Source organism: Fukomys damarensis, unplaced genomic scaffold, assembly GCF_012274545.1.
Source record: "Fukomys damarensis isolate Sample0158 unplaced genomic scaffold, DMR_v1.0_HiC HiC_scaffold_34, whole genome shotgun sequence".
In the NCBI taxonomy this organism is placed as follows: Eukaryota; Metazoa; Chordata; class Mammalia; order Rodentia; family Bathyergidae; genus Fukomys; species Fukomys damarensis.
The window spans coordinates 19,044,773-19,066,609 of record NW_022900946.1 but is presented as its reverse complement, the minus strand read 5'-3'; the positions used below and the strand labels follow the sequence as shown (position 1 = coordinate 19,066,609).

Genomic DNA, 21,837 nt, shown 5'->3' with positions numbered 1-21,837 from the left:
CCACCGCGCCTGGCCACACTTCCCCAGTTGACCTTGCCAGCGCACAGTTCTGCGGACTAGCTCTCGGTGCCAGCAGTATCACAGAAACGCTCCATTTCCATGCCTGGGGACCAGTTCAAGCGCAGATCTAATAATTCCCTGTGTAGTCGACTGTAAAACGGAGATAATAACCCGCTAACCACTAAACTGCAGGGGCTGCCAAGAGCACCAGGGCTCGGGGGCCGCCCATCCTCCACCTCCCGCGGCCCAGGGCGGCTAGGTCTCATCAGGTGAGGGACGCTGCGACCGCACCGGCCGGTCAACCACCCCATCCCCGCAGCAGTTCCCGGGCAGAGGTGGCCGCCCTGTTCCCGCCGGCTTCCGCCCGGGTGCGACGCCCCCAGACCTGCTTTCTGCCGAGCACGAGGGGGGGTTCACAGCGCCCTTAGCCTAGCCGGAGATCGCCGCCTCTCCCAACCCGGCTTCCCCTTCCCGGGGAAGTGTCCGCCTCAGTCTCACCATGGCGACTGCTCTGCCTCCAGAGTACAGGTTTGAGTTTTTCCGGATTCAGCCCCCGCTCAAAGGCAGCGGGAAAGTCAGAGGTCAAGAAAGGCGAGAGCGCGTGCGCGAGGCGTGGACATGCGCATTGTCGTGAGCCTGGGGGCGGGGCATTGGCCGTGACGTACGCGGGGCGGAGCCTGCCTTGGGTTCCGCGGACAGCCCGGCCGGTGTAGGGCGAGCCCGAGCCCCGGCTCTCCTGGAGCTGCCGGAGGAGCAAGGACCGCTCCAAGTGGGTCAAATGAGGGGCCGTTTATTCCCTTGATTTCGTCAAAAACAATTAGAACCAAAACATATAAAATAAACAAAGTATGGAGTAGGAAGCCAAATTCTCCAGAAGGTTGTAAGGAAACGAGGAACTTAGGGCCGGGGGATTTAGCTCAGTGGTTCTGCCACCTGCCTCGCAAGCACAAGGTCCGGACTTCGATCCCCGGTACCAACAACAAAACGAGGAATTTCAAAGTAGTTTTCGTTCCAGATTGATATTCGAGGCTCATTTCTTTCTCCAAATCTGCGCTCAGATGAAAACCTTCTCCTGGAGATCCAACCCGGCCCCTCGCTGTGCTGATACACCCTTCCTTCTTTTCGGTTTTTTGGTTTGTTTTGAGGTAGAGACTCTTACATAGTTCAGGCTAATCTCAAAGCGGCTATGTAGCCCAGACTGGTCTGAAACTCGCGATCCTCCTGCCTCAGCATCCTTAGTGCTGGGATTACAGGTGTGTTGCCACCACACCCGGCTTCATGTGTTTTTAGTGACAGTCCTGTTGAGATATAATTCACACACCATTCTGCTCAACATTTTATTTTTGAGATGAAGTCTTTACTATACTTGCAATCCAGCCTCAGCCAATCCAGTAGCTGCGATTATAGGCATATGCCACATGCCACCACACCTGGCCTCAGCTCATCCTTTTATTTTTGTTTTTTCAAAAAAAAAATTTATTGTTCTCAAAAATGACACTGCTGGCCCGGCATGGTGGCTCACGCCTGTAATCCCAGCATTCGGGAGGCTGAGGCAGGAAGATCACTGTAAATTGGAGACCAGCCTGAGCTACAGTGAGTTCCAGGTCAGTCTCAACCACATAGTGAGACCCCATCTCAACCCCCCCCCCCAAAAAAAAGCACACACTGCTGTTACTTATTTTTTTGGTACTGGAGATTGAACTCAGGACCTTGCACTTTCTAGGCAGGTGCAGCACTACTGAGCTAAATCCCTGACTATTTACTGTAGTTTTTTGTTTTGTTTTTTTGGTACCAGGGATTGAATTTGGGACTTTGCAGTTGCCGGGCAGGCAATGGCACCACTGAGCTAAATCCCCAGCCCCTATCTATTGTAGTTTTTTGAGATACGGTCTCACTTTGTAGTTCAGGCTGGCCTTGAACTCACTATGGAGCCCAGGCAGACTTCAAATTTACAGTGATCCTCCTGAATGCTGGGATTACAGGTGTGCACCACATATCCAGCTCTCAGCTCATCTTTTAAAAATCCATAATTCGGTGCCTTTTGGTATATTCACAGAGCTGAGCAATTATCAAAACCATCTAATTTCAAAACATGTTCACCATTCATCAGCACTCTCTACCCCTCCCCACCTTCAGCCCTCAAAACCACTAATCTGCATTTTTGTTTTTTTGTTTGCTTGTTTTTGTACTGAGTTTGTGAGGCAGGCACATTGCCACTGAGGCAAATCTCCAGCCCCACTAATCTGCATTTCTGCCCCTATGGATTTGCCTGTTCTGGACTTTCTATGGACAGGAATCAATACTCTATGTAGCCTTTTGTAATTGGTGTATTCCTTCTATGCTTTTTTTTTTTTAAGTCAGGGTTTGCCATGTCATTCAGGCTGGTGTTGAACGCACTATTTAGCCCAGGCTGTCCTCAAACTCGCAGCAATCTTCCTGCCTCAGCCTCTTAAGTGCTGGGATTACAGGTGTGTGCCACAATGCCCCGCTGTTCCTTTATCTTTATGTTTATTGTTTATAGCCTGTTTCCTTTCACTAGGGTGTAGACTTCCAGTGGGCAGGACTTTTGTCTGTTTTTTCCTACTCCTGAATGTCAAGAACCTGGAAGACCGTCTGGCACAGGACCACCACTCACAAGTATTTGTGGAATGGATGAAAGCAGGCTGCCTTGGACTATGCTGTGGACTGCTACCTTGCCTTCCTTTCTTTTCCTCTGACTCCAAATTGCTTCTTCCCTCATCTCTGTGCTGCCTTTGCTGTTGTCTGAAACATTCTTCTCCTGGATCTCTCTGCAGCCAGCTCCTTCAGGTCTTAGCTCTCAAATTCAGTGAGAGTCACCTTTTCAGACCCCTGAATATGAATACCCAGGGATACCCTTGCTATTTGGGGGGGGTGTGCAGTACCAGGGATTGAACCCATTACCCTTGAACTTTTGAGGCAGGTGCAATGCCACTGAGCTAAATTCCCAGCCCACCCCTGCTTTTTTTTTTTTTTTTTTTAAACCAGGGATTGAATGTGGGACCTTGCACTTGCCAGACAGGCAGTGGCACCACTGAGCTAAATCCCCAGCCCCTGTCTTTGAGACAGGGTCTCGCTAACGTCATCCGTCTGGCCTTGAACTTACTATGTAACCCAGCCTGGCCTCGAATTTGTGATGATACTCTTGCGTTGGCCTCCTGTGTGCTGGAATTATAGGCATGCGCCCTAGGCTCTCCTGGCACATCCCTGCATCTAAATCACCTTTCACTAGTTTTTCTGCTCAATGGCTCTCTTAACATTCGTCTCCCCTGCAGATAGTCCAGGGTTCCCTTAACACAACAAAGCTATACTGTTTAAGCTACCTGAAAGACTTTCATGTTCATTATAGTACCCAGGTCTTTGCTGGGCTCCTGAGCCCTCAATGAAACGAAATCACAGCAGCCTGCAACTAAAAAGCCTTAGAAGCAAAGTGAGGCTGAGAAGGGGAGCCAGGGCCTAACCCCTCCCACTCATTCTCCTGTCCCCGTCCCCTTTTCAGTCAGAGACCAGAGAGCACAAGAAGTGGCCAGCTTAGAAAAGTTTAATTGCTGAAAACATCCAGGGTGTTCACAGGCTGGTGCCTGTGGAGCTCACACTGCACCAACTGGGCCTCAGTTTGGTGAGGCCCCTTTTCCTGGCATCAAGCCTGAGAAGCAGGACAACTGGTCCCGAGCCCAAGGCTGAAGCTGCTTCAAATGACTTAGTGGGGGGCCAGCTCCCCACACTCTTGTCTGGAACTGGCCAACAGGCAAAAATGGTTGGCGCGCAGTAACTGAAAGTGCTGGACAAAGCCAGCCCTGGCTACAATTGGCCCGGGTCAGTGGAAAGTATAGGAGAGACAGGGAGCCCAGGACCTGCCCAGGGACATGCTGCTGATCCCTCCCTACCCCGTCCACATGCTAGCAGGCAGCTGAGGAGAAGCAGCTGGTCCTAGAGAAAGCACAGGTGCAGACAGATCTCCAGAAATTGCAAGTGGACCCAGTGGCCACAAAAAGTGCCCAAAGCCTGGAGGAAAACAGAGCTTCTAGGATGGGGTGTGTCAGGGCCAGAGAGGTGTCTTCCAGTGACCTCTGGGAGACTTGTGGAGAGATGTGAGGTGTGCAGGGGCACCAGGTGGTTCTAGGAGGTGGCAGCAGCAGCTGAGGCCAGAAGTGACTGGTGAACGGGCTAGTCCTGGGGTGACAAACCAGAAGCAGGAAGGCGTTAAGAGGCCTGGGGAGGGAGGATGCGTGCGGCAGTGTGCACGGCAGGGGCAGTGCTGCCATCTGGAGAGGCCTGGCCTATTCGCCACTCACTCACCCATTCGTCCTCGTCCACCCCTTCAAAGGAGTCCTGGGGCAGCGGGTCCTCCCGGTTCCCCAGCTTTGCCACCATGGCATTCAACAGCTACAAAGGACGGGAGAAGAAATGAAGGTAGGACTCACCAGCCTCAAAAGCATCAGACCTCCGTAGTTTAAAACCCCACAGTATCATGAAAAGGCTTTTCAAGTAAAACCCTGGCAAAGTTGATGGATTTTCATTGAAAAGGCCTCAAGGACTGGGACAGTGGGCACCCTGACACACACCTGTAATCCCAGCTATTTGGGAGGCCGAGGCAGGAGGATCACAAATTTAAGGCCAGCCTGGGCTACTTAATAAGACTGCCTCAGCAGTTTAAAAAAATTATTATTTTTTTTTCTTTTTTGGTGTTTTGAGACAAGATCTTGCTATGTAGTTCAAATTGGCCTCAAATTTGTGGTGATCCTCTTGCCTCAGCCTCCCAAGTGCTGGGATACAGGTGTGTGCTACCATGCCCAGCAAAATTAAAATTTTGCTGAGTAGATAGAATGCTTACCCAGCATACTGGGTTCAATCCCCAGTATAGCAAAGGAATAAACACAGACAGAGGAGTCAGAGACAAAGACTTTGGCACAGTGCCTGTGTCAGGTTGCCACTGTTTGTGTACATTGCCTCGAAGGCTTAATGGACACCAGGGTTCCAAACACACCTGAGTCCCCCAATTCCAGCTTTGGTTTTAGGCCCATCCAGGATGGGGCCTCTCTGTGTCCTCCCTGACTTGCTGCACCCTGGGGGCAGCATATGGAGGGACCTGGAAGGTCTCCACACCAAACTCACTGGAACGTATGGGACTCCTTTTCTCATTTGGGTCACAGCTAGAGACCTGAAGGACAACCAAGCACAGCCAAGACCCCTGTCTGTTCCGTGCACAAGGCCAGCCCTCTCCCCTGCCTACCTCTTCCTTCTTTTGCTGGTCTGACTTCTCCTCCAGGTACTGCATTGAGGATGGGGCTCGCCGGGTAGGGGCTTCTCGGGGGGCTTGGCTCACTGGGGTGAGGCAAGGACAGGCATCAGATAGTCCCCTGGGTGGGAGCTGCTTGGTGCCAGCCCCTAGGGGATTTCCTGGCAGAGACCCAAGAGGACATTAACAGCTAGGTAGCAGCAGGTGTGTTGAGTATCTGTGTGCTGGTGGTGGGAACTGGGTTGGAAGCACAAACCACAGGCCCTGCTCTCCAGAGGCTCAAGATGGTCTGAAAACAGGACCCTCCATCCCCAGGAGCATCAGAAGTCTCAGTACACCAGCAGGAAGAAAGGACTGGAGTCAAGCTGTAACCCCTCCTCCAGCCCTGCCCAAGCTCCCCTGCCTCCCCCCGGTACCCAACCCCTTATTCCACCTGGGGTCATGCCAGGGGGCTGCAAGCTGAGTAGCTGGGGTTGTCCATTAGCGCCTCCCAGCCAGGCCTCGGCACTGAGCACCGGCTCCCAGCTCACAGCTGTGTCAGGGAACACATCATCCTGGAAGAACTCTTTCTGCAAGGGTGGAGGGGTCCGTGCTGAGACACTGACCAAAGGCCAGGGCTCTCTAGCATCAAGACCTGGAGCCCCCCCACCAGAATTTCAGCAGAGTAAGGAGGCAGGTGTCCCAAAGAACAGAGCCAAAAGGTCTAGGGGCAGGACCAGACAGAAACAGAAATCCCTGGCCAGTGCTGAAAATGGGAACTAAGCGCTAGAGTCAGTGGATCCAACCTCACCCTGACTCGGGGCAGGCGGAATGCAACGGGCTCTAGGGAGGTTTGGCGCAGCCGCAGGCACCGGGCAAACTCCACTTCCCGCACGTCACACTCGGTCTTGGGCAGGAGGATGAAGCCCTTAGGGAGAATGAGGAAACAGGAGCTAGAGCCAGGGGCCTCTGGCTGAGTACATGGCATCCTCACTTAAGACTTCCAGGACTTGCTGGGTGTGGTGGCTCGCATCAGTAGTCCCAGCACTCGGGAGGCAGAGGCAGGAGAAGTTCAGCTGTGAGTTCGAGGCCAGCCTGAACTATGAGAGTTTGTCTCAAAAAAACAAAATAGTGAGGACCACGGCCTGTCTCTGGATGGTAGCATACTGGTAATGTGCACAATTGGCTCTCTGGCGGGAAGAGGCTTGATGTGTATCTATGAACTGTTTCCACAGAGTGCAAACTTCTACCAGGAGCTGTTTTAAGCTACCAACACCTTGAATGCAGAGTCGAGATGTACAGTACACCATTAGGGACAGTTCTGCTGCACAGACCCAAAAGAGGTGCATAACCTCAATGGCAAAATAATAGTAAAATCTGATGAGATAATTAGGAAGTGACCCAACAAAGTATGGCTTTTAATATGTTTATTTGTAGGCTCACACTTTAGGTTTAGGTAACTTAAACTGTTTTTTGGCTTTCTTGTTTTGTTTTTTCTGATACTAAGGATTGAATTCAGGGCCTTGTGCATGCTAGGTAAGTGTTCTTCACTGAGCTGGGGACCACTGAGCTAAATCCCTGGCCCCCAGGCCTTTTTAAAATTTTATTTTGAGACTGGATCTCACCCAGACTGGCCTCCGACTTGCGATTCTTCTGCCTCATCCTCCCAAGTAGCAGTGATCACAAGGGTGTACTACCATGGACAGCTTTATTTATTTATTTTTTGTACCAGGAATCAAACTCGCAAGGCAAGTGGCAGAACAACTGAGCTAAAGCCCCAGTCCCTAGCTCATTTTTAATGATAGCTGATTATAACAAGTAGCTCTCAAAATTCCCAGACAGTTTCATAACCCGCTGGGCAAAACAGGCACAGCCTTCTAACCAAGACAACCCAGGCTCCTGCACTTCCTCCAATGGCCACCAGGGGGAAGAGAAGCCCTGTGATCCTACCTGAGGACAGAAGGCTGTCAACAGGGTAGTCTTACTTTGTGTGGATCAGGTGAAGTGAAGCTGTTGCACTCCAGGAAGAAAGGGGCCTCAGGAAGCAGCTCATATAGAAATACACGGGTATCCCCCTGGGGGAAGGGAGAGCCGAGGGTGGGAAGATGACAGGGAAGTGGCTAGCTACACCAGCCCCACCCCTCACCGTGCCCTCCAAGCTCAGCCCACCTTGCCTGTGAGGAGCACCAGGCTGGTGTCAGGGTCATAGCTGGGCAGCAGGGTGGAAGGTGCCACATCGAGGCCCAGTACTGCTGAGGGGCCGCTTGCCAGGGCATCAGCCATGTACAGTAGCAGCTGGCGCTCACTTCGACTGCCAGAGGGTCAGGGGCAGAAGCAGGACCTTAGGGCTGGAGAGGTGGGGGCCGGGGCAGACTCCCACGGGGACCTTATCCTTTCTGGGCAGGGGAACCTGAGGTCGAGCCGGCAATGGGGGAGCTGAGTCCAATCCTAAGAAATGGCCTGGCTAGGGAAGCAGTGTGTCAGTGTACTGCTCTGCCTCTGCCCTCCTCCAGACTATGCCCCAGATCCTCTGCAAAGTGCTAAGCCTGGTCTGGGTTTCTTCGCCCCACACTGCTCCTTGATTCCTGCTCCTGCAGGCTGGGACAGCTTTTTGAACTTTTTCCCCAGACTCAAACACCCTCTCCCTCAGGTCTTGGTCAGGAGCCCCTTTTGTGACCCAACTCAGGTGACACTTCCGTTTGGAGGCCCTCCCTGATTTTTCTCTCTTTTCTCTTCTCTTCTCTTCTCTTCTCTTCTCTTCTCTTCTCTTCTCTTCTCTTCTCTTCTCTCTCCCTCACCCCGCCCCCCGTACCAAAGAGCTAAATCCCCAGCCCATTGATTTCTCTTCTAAAGTACATCTGGGACCATCTCTGACAGGCCTGTTTCTTTGCTTCCTGTGCTACACCTGGTCTAACAGGCATGGGCTCCTGGGCTTGGCTCTCACTCCCTGGATGCACCACTGTCCCATTTTCCCTCCCCAACCCTTCCTCTCCTCCACTCACCTATCCATTTCTTTACTCATCTACCCATCCATCCACCCAACCATCTACCCCTCATCTGTCCATCTGCGCACCACCCAGCCCTACCCAGCCAGCCAGTGAGGGGTGGGAACAGTTTTGTAGTCCTGACAGGTGTCTGTGACTTTAGGCAGGGCACTCAGGTGGCTGCTGAAGCCCAGGAATGGTGCTCTCTGAATCTTCACCTGTCAAAGCCAGATACCAGCAGACAGCGACGATCACACACCCAGACAATGCGGGCTCCACGAACCCCCTCAGGTCCTGGACCTTCCTGTTGAGATACAGCAAGTGAATCCTAGCCTGAGCCCCCAAAATGGATCTAGGAGCCACCCCCAGCCCACAGCTGCTCACCTGCAGGGGCTCAGGACCACCCCTGGGCTCATAGACCCGCACACATCCATCCTTACAGACAGTGGCCAGCTGCTGCCCATCAGGACTCCAGGCTAGGCCAAAGATCTGGGAACAGGTGAGGACATGAGAGGTAGCTTTTCACCTCATGGCTGGTCCCTGCCCTGCATCTATCCTACCTGGTCTTGGTGGCCCTGCAGCCTCAGCTGCTCAGCTCCAGCCTGAAGGTCCCAGATTCGGATTGTGAGGTCATAGGAGGACGAGGCCAGCACGTTGGCCGCCAGTGGATGGAAGCGCAGAGAGTAGATTTTCTCTGTGTGGCCTGGGGGAGGACTGTGGAGTGACACTGAGTCCCTTGAAGCCACTGCCCTTCCTAGCCCCATCCCAGGCCCTTCTGACCTGTGAGCACAGCCTCCGGCATGGTGAGCACATCTTTCAGACCCCCTGGGGGGACCCGCCACAGTCGGATCCGGGCATCCTCTCCAGCTGTAGCGAGAGCAATAGCTTCTCATTGTTGGGCCACAAGCCCCAACCCGAGTGCCCCTGCCCCACTCAGGGCCTGGGACTCTTCCCCAAGCCAGGCACCCTAGTCTCCTTACCCACAGCAAGGCGGTGGGGATCGAAGGGGTCCCAAGCCAGATCAGTCACTGCTGCCCCGTTCTGCAGTGTGGGCAGTGCAGCGTCGGGCAGACGGCCAGGCTTCTGTAACTGAAGGAGGTGCCCCCAACCATGGCCCATGAGATCCAGGCAGGAGAGCTGCTCCCAGGAGCTGCAGGGTGACAGGGTGCCTGGGCCCCCACCATCTGCAGCAGATGTCTGCACTGCTGAGTGGCCACTGGTTTGAGCCCACCATGCAAACTGAGAAGTCCCAGAAAGTGAGTGGGTAGCAGTGTAGCAATGCAAAGAGCTCAAGTTCCAGGCTCAGGTGGCCTGGGTTTGAACCCAGCTCCACTTATGCAGCTGCGTGACCTGGGCAGGTCACTAAACCTCTCTGTGCCTCTTCACCCTCATCTGTAAATGGGAATAAGAAGGCATCTGCTGCATGGGGCAGCTGGGAGGACTACTGGGTAAGTTGGCAGAGGTCTGATATATAGTCTGGGCTCAGTGAGGTCCTATGGATACCTAAGGCTCTTAGTGTCCTTGCACCCACAGGGACCTGAGGGGCAGCCCTGGTTGGGCAGGATCACTCACCTCAAGTACAGCCACCTGCCCACCACTGCTCAGCAGGGGCACAGCCACACGCAGCCGGTTGGCACAGAAGCCATCACTCTCACCCGGAGTGGTGAGGTTAAGCCCCTTGAGGTTGGTGATGTGACTGTCTCGATGCAGGACGATGCCCTGAGCATGGCGGAACTTGGAACTGGGGCCTAGTAGGTGGTAGAAACAAGGAGCTTTGAGTGAGACGCTGTTCCTGTCCACCCAGGACCCTGGATCCTGGTTGCTTGCTGCCCTTACCTGCCTGGAGTATGCCCAGGCCAAGCCTCTGCAGAGGTAGTGCACACAACTTCCCCAGGAAGCTCACCTTTGCTTCTCTGCACCCTGGGGAATCTTAGCGGAACCCAGGGAACATAACTTGGGAACTAGTGGTCCAGGCTGCCCTCTGATTTTACAGATGACACTTAGAAGTGTCACTGTACCCCGTGGGATGAATGGACAAGTGACTGTGCCCAGAGCTGCAAGTCTGGGCAAATAGGAGTGGCCCACATGAAGTCTCCCCTCAGGACTAGGGGACAGAGATGGCTCGCCAGGGGTGGGGTACACAGGGTCCTTGTCCTGACTGCCTTACCCAGCAGACTCTGTAGTGACTTCTGACTGGGGCTGGTGCCAATACCACTGGTGCTGGAGAGTGAGGCCCCCAAACTGGAGGGTGTGGAGGGCGACGTCAGCAAGCTTGGAGGAGAGGAAAAGCCCTCCTGCAGAGAAGGACTTGGGTCAGCCAGCAGACCCTTGGGCACGCTGGCCAGAGACAGAAGACACAGCTGTCCAACTCCAGAGCCATCACTCTGGGCCCCTCTAGACTGTGGGACCATGGGCTGGGCATGAGCCCCGCTGTGGGTATGGACAGTGGTAGGGGGATAACAACTGGATAACAGAGCAGGAAGGTGGGCAAGGTGTAGGCCTCGGACAGTAGGTGGCAGCTCCTACCTCCTGGCTCCTAGCTTTGTAGTGATCTGTGACAAGTGAATTAGAGCTGCCAATTTCAAGAAAAGCCAGAAATCTAGTCTTTTTGTACAAAGTCTGACTTCGTTGGTATTTGTTAAACTCTGCTGTGAGCATTCCTATCTGTGTTATGCTTGATGATAGAAAAGACCATGAAGATCATCTGGCAGGTGGCCGTACATACCTACCTCTGATTTCACCCAGGTACCTACTGTAGTGTTGCATCAGGTGGGGCAGCTGGTACTTACACTTGGGTCTGTGTTGGCCTCTGGTGTGTCCACAGGCTGGGTGGTGTCAGGGGGAGGCTCCATGAGGGGCACCAGACAGGAAGTGAAGCTGGGGTGGGGCCGGCATGCAGGGTTGAGGCTGATCTTCTGTACCTGTGGGGAGGCTGGCGGCTGAGGCAATGAGGGTGTAGGGAGATTCCACTAGAGTGGCACAGTCTGCCACAGGGGAAGGGACCTCCATGGGAGTCAGCTGGGTAAGGCTCAGGGATCAGTGGAAAGGCCAACCAGTTGGCAAAAAGCTGGACTGGAGGGTTTCCAGGAACTGATGATACCAGGTGGGAGCAGTCAGCCCTACCTGCTGGTTGCTCCCGGTCCACCAGGTGTAGGGGCTGGAGGCGGGTATGCAGCCAGCGGTGTCCGGGAACAGGTCCTCATGGAACTCCACAGTCTGGTGACAGAGAGGCAGGTCAGTTAGGCCTGAGTTTCCCAGGCCCCCAGACCTCAACCAGGGACCCCTCACCTTCCGGGGCACATGGTGGCTGATGGGTACAATGGCCGCATCACTCAACTGCAGGACACGGAGCACCTCACAGCCCATGACGGTTAGTGCTCGCCGGGGCACAAGGGCTGCCCCCCGCAGCACATTCTCCAGGATGCACTGCGTCACTGTCAAGGGCAATATAGCAGGATAGTCAGGAAAACAGAGGCTCGAAGAAGAGGGAGAACTCAAGGGGACAGAGCTCACCTGGGCTCAGTGCCGGCTGCTGCAGGGCCACCTCGTAGCAGTATAGCTGACTTTCACCCTGAAAAAAGCCCAGCTTGAACAGCACTCCCTGACCACATCCTGGAGGCTAAGTCTAGTGCCAGCCTCCTCTCCACCACCTGTTCTTCCCCAGGGACTAAAGCCACAGAAACATGGTGCTGTCCAGGAGCACCACCACATGCCAGGTGCCAAGTTGAGCCCGTGGCAGACCCTGCCTCAGTTCCCCATCATCATCTTGTACGGTAAGCACTAGGGGAATATGTCAGCAATTGCGGTGTGCTGAACACATCTCAGCACTGCTCTGTTCTTGGTCTTGTCCTCCTGAGGGCAACTTTGTAAGGAGTTACATCGTCTCGGCCCCTCCCAGAAGAAGACATCCCTGGCAGTAGGGTGGGTGCACTGTCCCAGGGGCCCAACTCTGGGTAATGGATACAAGTTGAAGCCCAGCTCCTTGCTCACCTTTCCTGCCAGGACCAGGAGCCCAGAGTCTGGGTCCAGCAGGGGCATCAGAGACCTGGGGAGAGAGGGCCAGTGGGCAGGCGGGATGATGAGTAAGGGGCAGCAGGAGTGATGTGTGTCTTGTTGCCCTAAATCGGGACCAGGAGCTACTCAGTTGCTCTAGATGCATTAGTCAGGTCCCCCATGACTCTCCACCTCTCCTCCCTGTGCTGTCCATATGCCAAGCACAACCCCACATCTGGCTATCTTGTCCCGAGAGCCCCAACTGCTTTCTATAGGACTTGTGCTCGGCCCATGCAATGAGGACCTGCCACCGAGGCTCTTCTGAATACCCCACATATATTCTGTCTCCGTTTCCTCAGCCAGCTTAGACATCAGGCCAGCACTGGCCAATGGTGGGGGGTGATATCAGCCCATCCCCACCCAGGGCTGCCGAAGCCAGTGGGGTACAACCCATAGGCTCTAGCACAGTGCTGAAGTGTGGTACCACCTGGCCTCTTTCTAATGTTTTGGACCTCCAGTATATCTCAGAGACTGGGATCCCTCTCCATGCCAACTCAAAGTCCTTGTCCCCAAGCCTGAGCCAGGAGCCTAGGCAGAATGGCTCCCACAGCTTCTGGGCTTCCCTGCTGTTCCAGGTCTGCAGTCCAGGATGTGTGAGCAGGATGTTCCTGAGGTAGGGGTCATGTCAGAAGGGCATGCTGGCTAGGACTGCCAAGAGTAGGCTAGAAGCCCTCTGTGCTACTCCAGTACTCATCTTGCTACTCTCTGCTAGGCTCCACCTCAGTCGGCTACCTGCTACTACCTCCCTCCCATGTGCCCCATGGGAACCCTTTTACAGTACCCCCACCTCCTCCCCATCTGAGAGGGGATCCGGGACACTTGGAAGGGTGCCTTCTGTTTCTGGCTTCTGGTCTTGATTTCTTGTTGCCAGGGACCCTTGGGCTTGGACCTCCAGCCTGACACCTTCAAACAGTACCCTATCCCTGTGTGGTCCGGGAAGTCACAGGTCACTCAGCTGTGGCAACTGCTTCTATTCTTCACCCAGGCAACGAGAGGACCAGCCTGAACATCACTTGCCTTACCCACCTCTCCTCCTACTCTGCCAGGAAGCTGGGTAGGACCCCAGGAGCTTCCACAATTTCCCGGAATCCCCAACTGGTCTTTTGTGACACAGGCCCCTAATTATACTTGGCTGGCTGGATGAGCAGGGCTCAGTACTGCCCTTTTCAACCTGGTCTGGATACTTCCAACCGCAGTGGAGGAGGTGAGTGGGAAGAGAGGTAGGTGACCCGGGAATGCCCATGCTGGGGCTGGAACCCGCAGGGTTACCATCAGGTCCCCTTCAGTAGCTCCCTCTAGGCTTTACTCATTCATGGTCAATTATCCCTCTGATGACCTAAGCTGTCCCCATCCCTGAGCTCGGCCTATAGGTGTGACCAGAGACGAGTACAAGAGCCTCCACCCCTGTCCTGAAGGAGCTCACATCCTGGTACGAGGCAGACACAATCCCACGGCTCAACACAGGAAGGTAGCACGTAGCAGGGCATGTAGCATTGCAGCAGGTAGCAGGGCAATTAGGCCTTGGCTGAGCACCTGGAGAGGATATTCTGATTCTGATGTTAGGGAAAAATCAAACATCACAGGGCAACAATTCCAGGCGGCAAGAACAGGGTGTGAAAAGTCCTGAGGCACAGGGTACAAAGCCTTCTGAGGGATAGAAACCTGGTGGCCTAGGTGAAGGTAAGGAGTTAAGGCTCAAGCTAGGTGGACAAAGCCAGATGGAAGAGGCGTGGTGACAGGAGGAGAGTTCTGCCTCTAATAAGTGATGGTCATCAAAAAGCTGGTGGCGGGGCTAGGGATTTAGCTCAGTGGTTCTGTTGCCTATCTCGTAAGCTCAAGGTTGAGTTCGATCCCTGGTACAAAAAAATAAAAATTAAAATAAAAAAAAAGCGGGTGGCATGTTTCAACTGAAAGTGGTACAGGAACAGGCTGGGAGGAGTGGGAACAAGAGGTGACAAGTGACTTCAAGAGAGACGCTGGGAACAAGTGGGCTCAGTAGGATCCCGATGGTCCCCCTGCTGCTTCAGTGAGATAGAGGAAAAGGTCTGAGGCTTCACGGTGGCAGTGATGCCTCAGCCATGCTCTAAACCAAACTCCTGAAGACACCCAGGCTGGCCTCCCTTATCCCCACCCTGTTGGCTCCTGCGCACTGACTCAGGACACGGGGGCAGGAAGTCACAGCTGGCAAGGCTGGCTCCTCCAACAGGTCAGGCAAGTCCTCCTTGCCTCAGGTAGAGCCACCTGGACAGCTCTGTCAGGCAGGAGCATCTTGCTGTCCACAGTAGAGCACAGGCTGGGAAATGGGGTCATGGCACCCAACACAAAGGGTTAGCCAGTACTGGCACAGGCCTGACCTTAGGCCTCATAAAGAGACTGACCTAGGTCTGGGTTTAGAATGAAGGTGAGCCCCAACTTGGCAGAGGGCCAGATGTGGAGAGGCCAGTGCTTCTCCCACTCCACAGCCCATGGGTGTTACCCTGAAAGCCAGATGGAGAGGCCAGTGCTTCTCCCACTCCACAGCCCATGGGTGTTACCCTGAAGGTACCCTGGGTGTTACCCTGACCTGGGCCCAAAGTCATAAAAGGTCAAGAGCCCAGATCTGCCCTACCCTCCAGCCCAGGTCCCAGAATGATGGCACCAACTGGGTTGAGAGAGGGGTCTTGGGCCTGTAATAATGCTACCAGCCCTCCTAATGCTCCTGTGAAAACACAGGTAGAAGGCCTGGGGTGAGAAGCTCTTGGCCTCCTCCTCTGGTTCCCACAAATCTTTCCTGCTTCAGGCCCCTTCCCATTGTCAGATAGCTTAACATTGCCCCATCCAAACCAGTCCAGGTTCCGGGAATGTCTGTGACCTTTGGACCAGCCCTGCCTATACACTCTAGCTCCCTCATCTTAAAGGGTCTCTGGGGTGAAATGCTGAAAGCAGCAAGGAAAGGTTGGGCAAACTCTGTAGGTCTCCTGAAAGCTGCCCCTGAGCCTCTGGGTGGAAGGGGACCTGTATGAGCCCAGGGCATGAGATGAGGCTCGTGGACACTAGGCAGAGCAAGGGGTCTTTCTTCATCAGTGAGAAGTGGCTACAGAGGCAAAGGGCTTCAAGGCTATCAAGAAGGTCTGCTTCTTTTTTTGTTTTTTGCAGTACTAGGGACAGAACTCAGGACCATGTGCTTACGAGGCAGGCACACTGGCAATGAGCTAAATCCCCAACCCAGGAAGTTCTGTTCCTTGAAGAAAATAAGGCTAGAGAATCACAGACACCCTTCTCCCTCAGGGCATCTGGGAATATTCCCAGTGGCCTCAGAGGACACAGAGCTCAAGAGAAGAGTACAGAAACTGCATGACCAGAGGCCACACAGCATGGACTGACAACCCAAATGCTTCTGAGCCAGTTAGCAAACTCAAGTGTGTGAAGTGCCAGGCATGAAACAACAGGGAGAAGTAAGGAAAGTGGTGACCCACGAGCTCAAGCCTTGGCCTGAAGGGGCAGCTGCCATTGAGCGAAAATTGAGACTTCCTGTTCAAAGCAAGCTGGGAAGCCCCGTTTTAATGTGAAACCACCTGATTTTTCAGTGCTGGCAATGGCTTCAAACTTTTTAAACTGCCACACAGGCCAAACAAAACATACCCAAACCAGCTCTGTCCAGGAACAGAAAGGTTTATAGCCATGACCCAAGAAAATGTGGGGTGCAGAGTCCTGCCTGCCCTGGAGAAAGGACCCTACAGAAGCCAATGAGCTGAAAGGGGACATCTGTCCCGACAGATCCTGCTTAGCCCCTGACAACTAGACACAGAGGTCATCCTGTCTCCTGGAAGAGTCCTCCAGAGACTACACAAGTCCCCAGCCAGTGTGGCCCTGCTTTTGGGAAGACCCTTCCGACCTCCAAACACTCAAACAGGCCTAGCCAAAGACGTGGGCTGCAGGCTGGGCAAGAGAAGATGCGGGTACCCAGGGCCTCTCCGGAAGTTGGGATCTGAGCTGGGTCCCCAGATGCTCTTAGGCTTGACTCTGACCACAAATACAGAGGGGGAGGAGGGCAGAGGATCTTCCTGGAATCCTCCAACGCAGGGGAATTTTCTGGACCAGTTTAGTCCCCAGGCCAGCCCAATCAAGAGCCACTGTCAACTGAAGCCCAGGTTCCACCCACTGTTGTAAGGTTCAGGACTTGAAGCTGTCAAGTAAGTGGGGGGGGCCTTCCCTTCCTGTGTCTCAGTCCTCCATAACATTTGGGTAAAGGGTCCAGCAATGCTACTCCCTTAAGCCTGCAAACTCAGTGTTAGTCGTAGTATTTAGGAGGAATTTTCCCCCCAGTAAGAGGGATTGAACACAAGAGCTTGCACTTGCCAGAAAGGTGCAATATCAATGAGCTACATCTCTGGACCTCTTTATTTTTATTTTTTGAGGCAAGGTCTTGCTATGTAGCCTAAGACAGCCTTGAACTCATTGCGTAGTGCAGGCTGGCTTCAAACTCACGGTGATTCTCCTTGCCTAGGCCTCTGGAGTACCACCACACCTGGCTTAGAGGGTTCTTTCAAGGGCTTTGTGTGGCCTGAAAGTTTCTGAAATTGGGATTAGCTACCAACAATAACACATTTGAGAAATTTCATCTAAAAATCTGGATTTTGGAAAATCCTTCCCTCTGACATGCTAGTCAGGTCATGGGGACTGAGGCCATGCCCCAGACCCCACTGCTACAGCCCCGCCTCTCCAGGTGTCCAGACCTGGGGGCACTTGCTTGTGTTTCTGCCACCTGGCAGGTGTCTCAGAGGAATCGGGGCAGTAACTCTTGGTGTCACCCAACATACGCTTGCTTTTTACGTGAACAGCAGGAACCTACCCAGTGTCAAACAGCAAACTAGGGAAGACTCGGTCTCCTGACTCCTGCAGAGGTCGGGCGGTGGCGGGGTGAAGCTTAGGCCAGCGTGGCCCAATGACCCCCCCACCCCGTCAGCGGAGGGGGCGGGTCTCCGACGGCCCCGCCCTGGCCAATGGGCAGCAGCCCCGCCCCTCGACTCTTAAGGCGCCACCCGCCCACCCCGGAGCCGACTCCAGAGCCCGAGCCTGAGGCGGGAGAGGGAGACTAGGTCGCCTTCTGGCCCGGCCGGCCGCGAAGGACTGAAACGGGGGCCTGCCCTGCCTAGCCCCCTGAGCCATCGCTGCCACCTCCCGGTGAGTGAGGGCCGGGGTCTGTGGGTGGGGGCATCAGGCAGGCTGTATACTCGCTGTGCACGCATACACTCGCACTCCCTGGTGGGCCAGCCCCCCACATCCCCGCCCGCCTGCGTGGTCACCTGGGCTCACCCAGGCGGACGACCCCCCCTGTACCCCTTCTCAGAGTCCTGGGGCGCCTCCAGCTCCAGGGCTAGCCAGCTTGCCAGGGTTCGTGTGTGTGTGTGTGTGTGTGTGTGTGTGTGTGTGTGTGTGTACATGGCTCACTGGTCGATGAAGCTGCAAGCAGACAAAATAAACACCCCCTCCCTCGCTTCCTCCTCCCACGGCTGGGCCCTCCGGCATGACCAGTTTTATGAATCAAACCCCTTTCAGGGGCTGGCCCAGCTGTAGTCTTTGGTTACTTTTCCCTCCTAGGGTCAGACAGTCCCCAGTGCCTGGGCAGACCAGTTGCTTAGGGTCCTCTGAGCCTTGACATTTATGGTAGAGCTGGGGGCTACAGACATGCAGCCCTGGGGAAGGACATGGGTTACAGAAGTAGGTATCTCATGTCCCATTGGCCTGCCAGGCCCCTTCGTGCTTCAGGTGTATCTCTGCTTTTGCCAGAGATGAGGCTTTGCTTGGGCTTTGAACCCAATGGCCTGGAGCCAGGCTAGTTCTTTGTGTCCCTGGGCTGGCAGTGCTGGGGCCTGCTGAGGTCCCCTGTGGTCAATGGCAGGCTAGCTGATTGGGCCAACCATTCTGCCTCACTCCCATTTTAACAACTACACACCAGGGATCCTGACCCCCTCTCCTGCTGGGGCCCACAGGCAAAGTCTGCTGGGTGGAAGAAGCCCCAAGAGTCTAGGTGTCCCGTGACTGCCTTATGCCCCAAGGTGAGGATTCAGGGAGAAGCACCAAGACCAAGAGCCCTTCTTCCCAGGCCAAGTTCCTGCAGGACCAGGGACTGGAACAAATCCCAAAGGTCCTTTCCTTTTATCCCAGACTTTGGGTGTTGGGGACAGCGGGGTGGCTGAACTGGTGCCCTCCAAGCGAACTCCATTAGAGCCGGCTCAGTGGACAGTGAAGTCTAGCATGGGCCCAGCTGTTGGCACAGTCCAACAGAGCAGGGGCAGACCGGTAGGGGGATGGAACAGCAGTCCCCTGAGTTTACTGTCTTCTCCCAAGGGAATCAACCCCCAGAGCTTCTGTAAACAGAGTGTCAGAGGCAGGAAGAGGGCTCTGGTAATGAGCAGCCCAGCTGGATTCCCTCCAGACCATTATCTAGCCTCTCCCAGTCCAGGGAACGAGGAAGGACCTGGGAGCACTATGTGCCAGCCTGGGGGCCTGGGTACTGGCTGTCCCCACCTAACCCAGCTTCTTGGGGGAGTGAGGCAGAATGGGTGACACTGGAACGACTACCCGAGACCTGTGGGGTCCACAAGGTCAAGTGGGGGTGGTGACGTCATTCTCTCTAGACTCTGGAAGTGGGTGGAAGGAGTTCGGCGCACAGAGCCCCTCAGCACCCAGACAGCACCTCTAGCAGACAGGACAGAAGAGGGCCCACAGTTCTAACTTCCATTACTGACCCCCGCCACACAAGCAGCCCTAGTGGAGTTGGGACAAGATGATTCAGGTGATGAGAGTTAAGTCCTTAGTGTGTGTGTGTAGAGGTGATAAGTGGTCCCCAACCTTGGTGCACAGCCCCTGGGAACAGAAAAGTGGAGGGACGGGGCCCAGGAGAGGGCTTCCACCTCAGTAGCCCAGCTAGTCCCCCTCAGTGAGCAGAGAGAAGGCTGCCTGCAGAGGTATCCCTGGCCACTGGTCCCTCTCAGAGCCCCTCCCTGGCTGGGAAGCCCAAGGCTCAGTGTTGCCAAGAAAACCAGCTCCCCTCACTGCTATGGAATTTGCATGAGTTCTTGGAGAAGAGGAAAGGGGAGGGTGTGTGTGTGGGCGTGCGACTCAGTGGGGGTGTGTGTGTGTGTGTCGTGGGTGTGTGTTTCTGCGCGTGACTGCAGTAGGCTGTGTTTTAGTCGTGCAGGGGTGCTTCAGCAAAATCGGTGCAGTGGGGAGGGGCGCAGGCTCAGCCTCCTTCCTTTTATCGGTTTCTACATTCCAGAGTCAGCCGGGTTGCCCAACCCCTCAGGCAGCCAGGCCACCTCGGTTTTGGGGGGTGGGGACAGGCAAGGGGCCAGTTCTTGTCAGGGTTGGAGATGGCCCCCACACCAGGCTTCTCCTGGGGAATGCAGCAAGCCTCTGACATTCCTGGAGGCTGCCTGAGAGATTTCATTAAGGAGAGAGGAGGGAGCTTCGGCCTGCTTTGAGAAGGGCCTGGTGGGCAGGGGCCCTTGCTAGCCCTGAGACCCAAGCCATGGGGCAGCTTGGATAGTACAGGAAGTAGGATTGTGGCTCAGTGACCAAGACCCACATTCCCCTTATCTAGACTACAAACCCCAAAAAGAGTCCCTTATGCCACATGTTGGCCAAAATCCTGGTTACTAGTGGGACTGGTGCTTGGTGGGTGGGAGAGTAAGAAGGGCAAGACCCCTTCTGGGGCCACTGTTCTCAGACCCCTGAGCCCAGCTGACTTGGGCCTGGTGGCTTCCGTTGATGACTAAGATGTTCTGGCAAAATCAGGGTTAATTGCAGGGTTAAAGGCTTACTCGTGGATGCTTGAGCCTGGGTAGGGACAGGGCGGGGAAGAGGCCTGATGTCTGGACCCAGCCCCAGTAGCATCACACCTGCCACGTGCCAACAATGGCATTCAGACTGGCCCATTTCTAGTTGGGCCACAGCCACCATACAGCTCCTAGGGCCACAGGTATTCTTGCCCAACAGGTGGAACCTCTCCTGACTGAGATGGCATGTCCTGCCACCCTGAGGGCTCACTTGAGCCAGGGACTAGTCTTAGCCCTGGACTGACAGGTCTGGTGGCTGTCAAGTCACCCACAATGCCACTAAAGACACCTACCTGGGGCCACGCCAACCTCTTTGGGTGGAAAAGTGCCCAGCTGCCAGCCGGTCCAAAGCTGCTCTGAGGTCTAGAACTCCCTTCCTGGATAGGTGGATGAGCTGAATGTTCTGGCTGTCCCCTTTGCAATCTTCTGGCTGTGCTGTGCGGAAAACTCACACAGGGAGCTTTTCCAAAACACAGCTCTGCCTGGCACCCCCACAAGTTCTTTTTTAATTGGTCTTTTTATTGGGTGGGGCCTAGGTTGTCAGGATTTTTTTAAAGCTTCCTGGGTGATCTTGACCTCTAGTTGGGTAGAAAAGAGCCTGGGGTTACAGATGGAGATGGAACCCCAGAGAGGCCAGAAAGCTGAGGTGAGGTCGCAAATCAGGCAGAAGCAGCAGGCCTCTGAGAAACCTGAGGCCTAGCCCCTCTTCCTTTTGGGTGGGGACCTAGACAAAGATCCCCCCTGACCTCTCTGCTCTGCTGAGTAAGGGGCTGCTGTGTCTCAGGGAAGGGGAGATAGGGTGGACCCAATCCAGGCTCTGAGCCTCCTTGGACACGTCAGTGAAACTGGAGCCAGCTATTCTGGCCGCCAGCACAGTCCCGCCTGCCTGGGGGGTTGGCAGACTCCTGGGGCTGGGCTGCTGCCAGGCCTGGCCAGCACCCAGACCAGAGGCCCAGAGCCACAGGGTTAGACCCATAGCACCCACCCCCATTCTACTCCTAAGTGCCTGGTACAGGAAAAGGTGTGTGGACTCTGCCCATCCCTGTGTTTGTCACCCAAGCTGTCCTCCTCCCAGCTGGGCACATGGCCTTCCCCAGGAGCATGAGATGTACCAGACTTAGGACTGATGTGATCACCCAGATGTCTGTGTTCTCTCTCACCCACTCACCTGTCCCTGCCTGATCCACAAGGAGGTGCCCACAAGTGTGTTGCACATTTAAGGATGGAGGGGCATTCTGGGTCCCCTGAGAGCTGTGATGACAAATGCCCTTAGTTTTCCTTACTCATAGAGCCCCTCCCAGAGGTCATATGCTGTGGAGAGATGGCCAGAGGATAGCTCACCCCCCACACCCCTTTCCAGAACTCAGGACAGCCCATCCCACTCCACTCCCACACCAGCCTGAGAGAGAAGGGCAGCCTTGTCCCTGGGCACAGGGCCTCTGTTGGTATGAAGGTGGTATAGAGTTCCTCTCCATGGAGGCCTCCAAGCCCATGAGACAGACAGGGTTCCAGGTTTACGGGTAACACCTCAGTTGCTAATGTTTACTGACCACTTGGCAAGTATTCTTAAGAATATACTGAATAAGGCCGGGCATGGTGGCGCATGCCTATAATCCCAGCACTCGGGAGGCTGAGGCAGGAGGATCACTGCCAGTTCGAGATCAGCCTGGGCTACACAGTGAGTTCCAGAGCAGTCTGAACTACATAGTGAGACCCTGTCTCAAAAAACCAAAAAACCAAAAAA

General features: G+C 54.7%; 2 protein-coding genes across 6 annotated transcripts in view; one reads left to right on the top strand and one right to left on the bottom strand.

Moving 5' to 3' along the window:
• Window positions 1-21,837, bottom strand: part of LOC104876175 (coronin-7) — a 93,960-nt gene that overhangs the window by 30,527 nt on the left and 41,596 nt on the right. For 4 of the 5 annotated variants that reach the window (XM_010644082.3, XM_010644086.2, XM_010644085.1 and 1 more), the window contains exons 10-27: window positions 12,211-12,265; window positions 11,734-11,791; window positions 11,509-11,654; window positions 11,344-11,436; window positions 11,010-11,141; window positions 10,388-10,514; window positions 9,793-9,968; window positions 9,201-9,309; window positions 9,001-9,087; window positions 8,781-8,923; window positions 8,605-8,709; window positions 8,439-8,524; window positions 7,406-7,547; window positions 7,222-7,311; window positions 6,048-6,164; window positions 5,691-5,826; window positions 5,252-5,343; window positions 4,318-4,404 (exon numbers count right to left, since the gene is read on the bottom strand). In XM_010644082.3, coding sequence (XP_010642384.1) covers window positions 4,318-4,404; window positions 5,252-5,343; window positions 5,691-5,826; window positions 6,048-6,164; window positions 7,222-7,311; window positions 7,406-7,547; window positions 8,439-8,524; window positions 8,605-8,709; window positions 8,781-8,923; window positions 9,001-9,087; window positions 9,201-9,309; window positions 9,793-9,968; window positions 10,388-10,514; window positions 11,010-11,141; window positions 11,344-11,436; window positions 11,509-11,654; window positions 11,734-11,791; window positions 12,211-12,265 — 1,981 coding nt within the window. Of the gene's footprint in view, window positions 1-3,894; window positions 4,192-4,317; window positions 4,405-5,251; window positions 5,344-5,690; window positions 5,827-6,047; window positions 6,165-7,221; window positions 7,312-7,405; window positions 7,548-8,438; window positions 8,525-8,604; window positions 8,710-8,780; window positions 8,924-9,000; window positions 9,088-9,200; window positions 9,310-9,792; window positions 9,969-10,387; window positions 10,515-11,009; window positions 11,142-11,343; window positions 11,437-11,508; window positions 11,655-11,733; window positions 11,792-12,210; window positions 12,266-21,837 lie in introns of those variants that run through there. The other variant, XM_010644087.1, reaches the window with a different exon arrangement.
• Vasn (vasorin) overlaps window positions 17,299-21,837 on the top strand; it is a 10,735-nt gene continuing 6,196 nt past the window's right edge. The window contains exon 1 of the mRNA XM_010644081.3: window positions 17,299-17,436. The gene's annotated coding sequence lies outside the window, so the exon portion shown is untranslated. The remainder of the gene's footprint in view (window positions 17,437-21,837) is intronic.